The sequence below is a fragment of the Rutidosis leptorrhynchoides genome, chromosome 5 (assembly GCF_046630445.1).
Source record: "Rutidosis leptorrhynchoides isolate AG116_Rl617_1_P2 chromosome 5, CSIRO_AGI_Rlap_v1, whole genome shotgun sequence".
Lineage (NCBI taxonomy): Eukaryota > Viridiplantae > Streptophyta > Magnoliopsida > Asterales > Asteraceae > Rutidosis > Rutidosis leptorrhynchoides.
Genome location: NC_092337.1, coordinates 457,228,692 through 457,239,579, shown reverse-complemented (window position 1 = coordinate 457,239,579; position 10,888 = coordinate 457,228,692). Strand labels below are relative to the sequence as shown.

The following is a 10,888-nucleotide window of genomic DNA, read 5'->3' as shown; positions in this document are numbered from 1 at the left end:
TAAAATAGATATTGAATTGAATTTCAACACGTAATTAACCAAAGAGTAGCTTAATTTAGGTAGCTTACTGATCAATTTATTTACCATTAACAAATTAATAACCTGCTTGCCATTTGCTTATGAGTTGTGACATTGACATAGAACGTGCTATTCCAGATTTCTAGTATTTCATTTGCAAACTAGTATCGACGTTTTTATCATGATTATATCCTAACACATATTTCAACTATAAATTCTTACATTGAAAACATGCAAACTTATATACCAATTACAATTACTATGAGAAAAGAAAGAAAGAATAACATTAAGTTTGAGTTCAATTGGCCATTTACCAGAATGAAACTTGGTTCGGGTAATAGTCACTTCCACAATGATCATTACTATGAGCCGATCAACAAGCTAGCTGACCATAATACTTATCATTAAATCATATTTCTTAAATAGTAGAAGACAAACTTTTAATCAAAAAAACTCTAGCAAGACGCTAACTATGGAAAATGGTACATGAAGTTACACAGCGTTTCATCAAATCGATCATGAAACGTGCGTACTTAACAGATAAAAGCCGATTTTGGGTAATTTTGAAGTATCAGATCGAACAAGATGGTATTCAATGAATTAAACCTAGATGTACTACTAGCTAGTATTACATGAGATGATCAATGTTAAACTCATCCATTAGATATCTAGATCAGAAAATGTTAATCTAAATTCAGCTAGGCCAAATTTCCTTCTTACATGACTAGTTTGAATTTGAATGGTAATGCAAAGTTTAATTCAGAAATGTACTAATACTAATAGATAATAGAACTATGTCTATAGAATATAAAATATTACTTGATAGATATGATGATAAAATCTGAGGGTACATAAAGATTTACCATAACAATGCTCAAATGTCGTCCTTCAAATTTGGTGTCTGATCCACTTATCTACCACCATATATAGCTAGGTGTACTCTGTGTGTGTGTGTGTGTTCTGAAGGACTAAAAAATAACATTGAAAAACATCATTATATATATATATTTCCTATACAATATCCTTGATTTCAATCACAAATATATAAAAACAATCCCATGCTTCTTGATGATCGTGCATGCATTATCCTCAATCGATAACAGACTCATTCGTCGATCATTTCACCCTTGTTCGATCAATTCAATTATTATTTTTTGTAAATTAAAACATACCAAATGAAGTCTAGTAGCTCCATAAATTATCACAATCAGATGAATCCCCTTGAGACGGATCATCGTTACTAGGTTGTCGAGGCGGACTCATCAGCATTCCTTCCGCCATATCCGCCAACAAATTCGGCATATCAAAAATTGTATCTTCATCCATAAAATCATTACCTACCTCCGGCAATTGATCACCAGGTAAATCTATCAAATCTATTTGATCAGTTGAAGACTTCATTAATTGAGCTGCTGCAGCAGCAGCACTCCGTATCAAAGCGGGCTCAGGCATATCTGGAATTGGATACGACCCCACCAGATCCGGGAAATTTAACATAGTATCAGAGCCTTTCAGTGTTAAAGCAGCCACGTCATACGCTGCTGCAGCCATCTCAGGCGTTGGGTATGTACCGAGCCAGATACGTTTGCTTTTACGTGGCTCTCGAATCTCTGACACCCACTTCCCACTACGACTTCGAATCCCTCGAAACGTCGGGTGCCTTCCGCTCGAAGCTGGACTACGGCGATTGGGCGAGATTGCTGAAGAAGAAGAAGATGAGGAATTAGTCATGATGAGTGTTGGTCTAGGTGGTAATTGGACTTTAGGAAGAGGATCTAGTGGGGGTGGTGGTGGTGGAGGTGGAGGAGGGTCAGCCATCTATATATACAGATACTATGTATGTATATATATATATGAGTGCAAAAAGTAGTCACAAAAGAAAAGTGAAAAGTGTAGTTGTAAGTAGACAAGATTAACAAAGGAAGAGTGATGGGTTTTGTTGATGTAATTGGAAGTAAAGATTTAATATGATTGTGTTTATATATATGTGTGGATTGAAGCTCATAAAAACCGTGGGGAATTCGCGGGTAGCAAGTGTTGTACTAGGGTTTTATTGTTTTTTCATTTGTGTGTGTAAGAAGTCTTCGATTGTGATATGTATTATAGTTAGCAGAATATTAGCTAGCTACCACATTTGTATTTTTTTTTTTTTTAAATGGAAATAATTGTTATAGTAATGATGATGAACAGTTATAGAAAAAACATATTTTAGTAAGATTATTGTATTGTTATTTTTATTATTGTTTAATATGGCCAAATCAATGTTCTTTTCTATCAACTATTCTATTCAAGTTTTTATCTAGTTGATTAAGTGTAGATTGTTTTATTGATACTGTCAATTTTATAATTTGGATATATTTGGATTGTTTATAGTATAAATTTTTTCGTTTTTTCTTACCAAATATTCTTAAATGTAGTCAACATATATGACTCATCTTTCCATTTTAATAATGATTGAATAGCATTTTAGCGGTTATTACTTGTTTTGTTAGTTATTATTAAACTTTAAATGGAAATGGATAGATCAAATGAAAGAACTATTCAATTTACAAAACTATTTTAATGAACAGATGAATAATCTTTTTCAAGGGGAAAACTGCTAGATGATGAATCATCACCATATAGTTGTGTGAAATTGGTGGGCGATTGATATCACTCCATTTATATATGTTTTATCTCGCGATATTTCTCTCACTTTGTTCGATTTTTGATGATCTTGGAGCCTATTTTGTGTGCTATTGAGCTAAATGGTAATTTAAGGGCTAAGGACTTGATTTGGTGTAAAACTGACCAAATATTGAGCAAAAGTGGCCAAGGAAATGGCAAATCAGGATTCAGCTCAAAAAGCGCCGCTCCTCAACTAAGAGCGCCACTCCTGTGGAGAAAAAGCGCCGCACCAACATAAAAAGCGACGCTCTTATGCACGTTTTGGCTCCATTTTCCATCAGTGAGCAAGAGCGCCGTTCTTAAAGCCAAGAGCGCCGCTCCTATCCAGCCAAAAGCGGCGCTCCTAAAGCAAAAGCGCCGTTCCTGAATGTTGCCAAAAGCGCCGTTCCTGAATGTTGCCAAAAGCGGCGTTCCTGATCAAAAGCTGCGCTCTTCATTTAAGCCAAAAGCGCCGCTCCTGAGACAAAAGCGACGCTCCTGTCGCTGTTTCAGCCCAGATTTTCAGCACTATAAAAGGAACGAGATTAGGTCATTTTTCATATGCATCTTTAGAGAGCAGCCGTCTTATGTCCGAATTTCACATACAAAACCCTAATTTTATCATCCATTGGTGTTTAAGGGTGGATTCAAGGAAGCTAGCTCTAAATTCATCATTGTTTAGCTCTAGATCTTCATCTTTTACATTTTGGGTTGTAATCTCAACTTTACTTTACATATTTTGAATCTATTTCTTGTAATAACTTTAAGATGATGATTGTTTATGTTTCTATGCTTATTATTAGTTTGATCTTAGCCATGATTGGCTAAATCTCTTGTGTTTGCTTATCTATGAATCTCTAATGCTAGTGTTTGCCCCAAAATCAATTGAATAATGTTGTTTGAATGAATTACATGATCATGCATTGTTGTGTTAGCTAAAGATCCATTGCTATGAGTTTGTTTTAGGCTTGACTTTGATTACATATGTTGAGTATCTCTCTTAGTGATTTGAGAAGTGAATCAATGTGTGCTTCAACACCTTTGGTGATCTAGACAACTAGCTTAGGAATTGCAAGTGATTGTGTTCTTGATCTAGGTTGGTTTTCAATTCGCCTTTAGTCAACGTAGTAGTGCCGATTATCTTAAGTGATTTTGATAGTTGGGGGTCTAAGTGATTTCAATCCAAGCTCAATCTCAATGACCAAATCATGCTTAACTTGATCTTAGAATACAATGCTTATGTGAATTCGTGGAGTGTTATTTGATTTAAGGTTTAGTAGTAATGCTAAACATTTAATAGTTTAACAACTAGTGCAATAGCAATTTGGGCAAAACGGGGCAATCCAAGCATAGAGAGGATTAGATAAGTGAACACTTCTTAGTTAATTTGATTTAAGTCTTAGTACTTCGTTACTTGTTTCTTGCTACTTGTTTACTCGTTAAGTTTAAATTTGTTTAATTGTGTAAGTTTGAGTTGTTAATTAATATCAATCAAAACCCCCTAATCATCGTAGGACAATTGATAGTTTCAAATACTTGACTTATACCGCTCTCTTGGGACGAACTTGATAAGAATACTTACATCGAAGTGCTATAATAACCGGGTTCTAAATGCTCGTTAGTTGTGTGTTCTTATTTGTAGTATTTGAATCATATATAAATTTTGAGGGTAAAAGATGTACGTTGCACAACACCATCATCAGCGATTAGTCGGCGTCGAAGTACCAATAAAAAATGACTTAATTACCTTAAACTAGTTAGAGTAAGAAAAGTGCGTTCCACGGGAGATTGTGGTTGAAAGCAATCAATTTTCAGGAGTTGGTTTGATATAATCTAGACTATGTTAACTAATTAAGAGAATTAAACTAACATGACTTAAACAGTAATGACTTCAAGCAAAGAATATATGAAAATGATTCAAATTTAAAAATAGTTATCAATGGATAAAAGGCCTTTATCTTTTTCAAATCCCAATTAAGTATCATTGATTCAAACAAACATGTGTGTTATCAAGTTATTATCTAAATCATATAGACATGAACTCTTAAATTTGTCAAAGTAATTATCTTGGGCACAATAATGTAACCTAAACACTTGTCTTTATCCTAATCTAAATTAACACTAAGTGGATCAAGCACAATTGTTAAATCACAATTATACGTCTTGTGATAATTAAAATCAACCAACTTGCATTAAACAATCAATTGAATGGTTTACAAAATCATAAATCAAAAGAGTTTATCATTGTAATATTACAAACCACACATATAATTGAATGAATAAACAATACATCAAAAGTTCATCGAAAGGAATAAAGTAAGGAGATTAGCCTTGCATGATGATGATGAAGAACATGATGAATCTTTGATAAACCATGATGAACATGCCTTTGATCCTTGAAAAGATGATAAATTTGGTGTTAGGGTTGATGCTTGGAGCTCAAAAACTGAGTTGGGAGAGAGCTGAAATCGTGACTAGGGGTTTAGTTTAAATAGGAATAAAATATCTTTTCCCCTAAGTCAATATCTCATGAAAATAGGCCTTCCAAAACTCACCTATCTCGACCCGGGCGTACGTTTCGGCTGAAAAATGTAAAGGCGTAAATTTGGGTTTAAAAATACGCCACCACATGACCTTTTTATTTTTATTTTTTACTGTTTTGCAACTAACATTGGCGTAGTTTAAGCCAACCCATATAAGCTAAAGTTTTAGATCTTTGAAATATAGACATTTGGGCTTTTAAATCACCTCAATCGGAGGACGTATGCCCAAGTTAAGGCCAACTTCGTAGCAGCTCGCAAGAGTCGATTTTTTCAGTATTTTCAGCATCTTTTATCTTCTTTTCGCGCAATCTTCTTCCCAACTTAATATACATGAAAACCCACTAAAATACTTTGTTTCCATCATTAAAATCACATAATACCCTTGTCAAATGACACCATTAACACAAATTAGGGGAAGCTTGGGTGTTAAAAACTACTGGATACGCCAAAAAATATATTCTAATTATTCTATCAAACTAAGTTTGTGGAGGTAAAAACTCCACACTTGATGAAAAGACAGTTTCAAGTTTGATTCGTGTTCTTGATCGGTTTATAGAAAAGTTTGTACATGTGTATATGTATTTGTATGTATTTGTATGTGATATGATGAAGATGATAAGATGATGAACTAATGCTGCTATGAATCTAAATTAGTAGTTCACAATGTGTTACAATTCATCAAGGTTACAAGTAGGTTAGAGAGAATTGGTGTTGTGTATGTAAGTGTAGGTGTAGGGGAGTGTGTAATTGTGAAGGCTTATGTGTTGGTCTATCTTGTGATGAGGGGATAAGGAGTCTATTTATAGTCCATATACTCCTACAAGATTTGGGTGATTTAAGATATAAAATGGTACATCATACTTCTAAGTGTAATACGAGCAATATCACACAAATTAAATCTATTTAGCGTTTAATAATCTCCCCCTTTAGACGTAATTTGTCGTTGTGCATCTCTTGTCTTTAATCTTTCAAGGAAGACTTTTTTGAAGACTTGTTGATGTTGCTTTTGTCTTGAATGTAAGTCATGTTCTCTTTTATCTTTTTGAATATAGTTGTTTATGGTAGTTGGTGAAGATTAGTTGATCATTTTCATATCTTGAATTGATGAGAATTCTTTTTTTGGAATTCTCATAAACTTTGAAATCTTTGTGTTTTGATGTAGGTTAGCTGTTGGATTGTTAAACTCTTGAAAAACCTCTTCTTATTGAAGTTATCATAATCTTGAAAGGCACTTGTGTTTTTTCGATCGAATCTTCTTCTTATGGAGATTCTCTTGATAATGAACGTCTCTTAGTTGTTTATTGTGTCTTGTCTTGAAATGATGCGAAGCAATGTCATCTTGATTTTTTGATGAGAGAGATGTTTCGTAAGAGGAAGCTTGGGTGGTGAGATCTTCTCTTGCTCCCTATAGATTGATACATTATCTCTTGCTCTCCCTCAATTGGACAATGTTGTTGCTGTTGCTGCTGCTGCTGCTGTTGTTGTTGTTGTTGTTGTTGAACTTCGTAGCATTGGCGTGGAAGCTTTGATTATTTTGTAGGCTTGATTGAAGATAAACTATTAATGGTGCATCAAAGTTTGGTGATGTCTTTCGAGTTACTGATGTGGGAACTTGATATTTGGTGATATATCAGAGTTTGTCGACGTGGAAGCTTTAAACTTCATTTGGGTGAAGTAACTCTGTCTTGTCTTTGTCATCTTTGTAGAATCTTCGCATGAGTAAGTATCAAATACATCCCCCTCATGATGTTTTTGTGAAACTAATACATCATGAACTTGAGTTAATACAATTACAAAGACAAAGTTACAATGATCAAAATTTCATAACCAGTTGTAACGGGATGTGTGTGGTGGTTGAAATTGATGCTAGTTGTGGAGGAAGTTAAATGATAACCAGTGATGTATCATCCATAAAAATTTGATCCTCGGGGAAAACATGATCTTCAGAAAATGTTTTTAGTTTTGTAAAGGTCAAGCTAGTTGTTACATTAGATAAGTTTAAAACATATATGCTAGTTGTTACACTAGACAAGTTTTATGTAACCAAAACTTTTTTCAGAATTGACTAAACCTGAATCAGGTCTCCGAGAGTTACTGATATCGGCTAAAAAGTCATGTTTTTACCCCCGATATTGAGTCCCAAAAGTATAAAGTTCAAAACTTTGTCCGAAAAATAATCACTTTTTCTGTTAAATTTGTAGATAAATTAATTACGAAGACGATGCAAAAAGAATCAAGAGAAACGGAGCTAAAACGAAGATTCTACAGCGAAAACGGTGAAATACAAGAAATCAAGTTGCGATCCAGGGAATCAGCAAGCCAAACGGCTTGCCAAACGGGCTGCCAAACGGTCTTCCAAACGCCCAGATCGAACGACCTCGTTAAACGGCTTGCCTTAGCAAACGGGCTCTGCAAACGGCTTGCCAAACGGCATGCCAAACGGCCTGCCAGCCATTTGCAGGCAAATTTTGTGCTTGTTTAAAGGCTTTTTATCATCCAATTTCAACACATCTCTCTTCACTCTCTCACTACAATACACTTTCTCTCACTAGAGCTTTCAAGGTCTTCTCACCTCCGAGCGGGAAATTATGTACCCGGAGGCGAACGCCGAAGATTGTAATAGGAGCGGTCTAGAGAATGTCAGCACTTGTAATGGTCCAGATCTCGTCTGTAATGTAGTGACCCAATCTTTTCCATGTTTATATATATTAAATGAAATTGTTATTTACATGATTAAGTGTTTCCAACATGTTAAGCAATCAAACTTTTTAAGACTTGATTAATTGAAATAGGTTTCATGTAGACAATTGACCACCCAAGTTGACCGGCGATTCACGAACGTTAAAACTTGTAAAAATTATATGATGTTATATATATATATGGATATATATATATATATATATATATATATATATATATATATATATATATATATATATATATATATATATATATATATATAGTTAACATGATATTATGATAAGAAAGTATCTCACTAAGTTTTTTTTTTTTTTTTTAACAATGAATTTTATACAAAAATGAGTTTATTGAATTAAGAAACTCGAAACGATATATATAACGATTATCGTTATAACAACGTCTTACTAAATACATATGAATCATATTAAGATATTGTTACACTATGTTTAAATATGTTAAATGATAAGTAAACATATCATTAAGTGTATTAACAATGAACTACATATGTAAAAACAAGACTACTAACTTAAGGGTTTCAAAACGAGACATATATGTAACGATTATCGTTGTAACGACCTTTAAATATATACATATATATATATATATATCATATTAAGATATATTAATACATCATATTGTCATGTTAATATAATAATTTAACATCTCATTAGATATAATAAATAATGGGTTAACAACATTAGACAAGATCGTTAACTTAAAGGTTTCAAAACAACACTTACATGTAACGACTAAGGATGACTTAATGATTCAGTTAAAATGTATATACATGTAGTATTTTAATATGTATTTATACAATTTTGAAAGACTTCAAGACATTTATCAAAGTACTTCTACTTAACAAAAATGCTTACAATTACATCCTCATTCATTTTCATCAACAATTCTACTCGTATGCACTCGTATCTGTACTCATACAATACACAGCTTCTAAATGTATTTACTATTGGTATATACACTCTAATGATCAGCTCTTAGCAGCCCATGTGAGTCACCTAACCATGTGGGAACCATCATTTAACATCTAGCATGAAATATCTCACAAAATTATAAACTAATGGAGCCTATATGGAGACTACTAATTCAATGGAGTATGGTACTCACAAACACATTCACTTTGCAATTTTATTGAATCAAATTAATCTCTCTCAAGTGTTCTTACTTTGTTCTAAGTTTTCTTCATCATCTTAATCAAAATCTAGCTCAATCTAGTTCATAAATCCATACATAAACCAAGTTACAAAACAACTACTCAAGAACACACCAACAACACTTCCAAGTTTGCTAGCTTACTTCCAATCTTGCAAATCCACTTTGAGTGATCATCCAACCTTAAGAAATATTTCTTATTTGTAGTAAGATATCTTTCTAATATAAGGTAATACTCATATTCAAACTTTGATTCAATTTCTATAACTTTAACAATCTTATTTCGAGTGGAAATCTTACTTGAACTTGTTTTCGTGTCATGATTCTACTTCAAGAACTTTCAAGCCATCCAAGGATCCTTTGAAGCTAGATCTATTTTTCTAATTTCCAGTAGGTTTATCCACAAAACCTGAGGTAGTAATGATGTTCATAACATCATTCGATTCATATATATAAAACTACCTTATTCGAAGGTTTAAACTTGTAATCACTAGAACATAGTTTAGTTAATTCTAAACTTGTTCGCAAACAAAAGTTAATCCTTCTAACTTGACTTTTAAAATTAACTAAACACATGTTCTATATCTATATGATATGCTAACTTAATGATTTAAAACCTGAAAACACGAAAAACACCGTAAAATCGGATATACGCCGTCGTAGTAACACCGCTGGCTGTTTTGGGTTAGTTAATTTAAAACTATGATAAACTTTGATTTAAAAGTTGTTCTTCTGGGAAAATAATTTTTCTTATGAACATTAAACTATATCCAAAAAACATGGTTAAACTCAAAGTGAAAGTATATTTTCCAAAATAGTCATCTAGACGTCGTTCTTTCGACTGAAATGACTACCTTTACAAAAATGACTTGTAATTTGTATTTCCAACTATAAACTTATACTTTTTCTGTTTAGATTCATAAACTTAAGTTCAATATGAAACCATAGCAACTTTAATCACTCAAAACGGATTTTAAACGAAGAAGTTATGGGTAAAACAAGATTGGATAATTTTTCTTGTTGTAGCTACGTGAAAATTAGTAACAAATCTATGGTAATCATATCCTAGCTAGCTTATATTGTATTATACATGTATTCTAACATATATTATGTAATCTTGGGATACCATAGACACGAATACGATGTTTTGACATATCATATCGACCCATCTATATATATATATATTTCGGAACAACCATAGACACTCTATATGCAGTAATGTTGGAGTTAGCTATACAGGGTTGAGGTTGATTCCAAAATATTATATATACTTTGAGTTGTGATCTAGATTGAGACTTGTAAACATGAGGTCGTGGATTGATTCGAGATAATATATATTGCTTTATTTCTGTACATCTAACTGTGAACAACTAGTTGTAGGTAACGAGGACTGCTGACTTAACAAACTCAAATCATTAAAATGTAATTAAAAATGTTGTAATTATATTTTGATCATACTTTGATATATATATATATATATATATATATATATATATATATATATATATATATATATATATATATATATATATATATATATATATATATATACATACATACATATTTGTTATAGATTCGTGAATCAACCCGTGGCCAAGTCTTACTTCCCGACGAAGTAAAAATCTGTGAAAGTGAGTTATAGTCTCATTTTTAAAATCTAATATTTTTGGGATGAGAATACATGCAGCTTTATAAATGTTTTACAAAATAGACACAATACATGAAACTACTTTCTATGGTTGAATGATAGAAGCCGAATATGCCCCTTTTTGCTTGGTAACCTAAGAATTAGTAAACCAGTCTACTAATTGACG

The 10,888-nt window shown here is 32.6% G+C and overlaps 1 protein-coding gene across 1 annotated transcript; it reads right to left on the bottom strand.

Annotated features, from left to right (window-relative positions):
- Window positions 1-968: 968 nt before the first annotated feature.
- On the bottom strand, window positions 969-1,890 carry LOC139848072 (ethylene-responsive transcription factor ERF027-like). The gene has a single exon (XM_071837800.1). It carries the CDS (start codon window positions 1,834-1,836, stop codon window positions 1,201-1,203), a length of 636 nt encoding a protein of 211 aa, XP_071693901.1. The 5' UTR covers window positions 1,837-1,890; the 3' UTR covers window positions 969-1,200.
- Window positions 1,891-10,888: the final 8,998 nt, after the last annotated feature.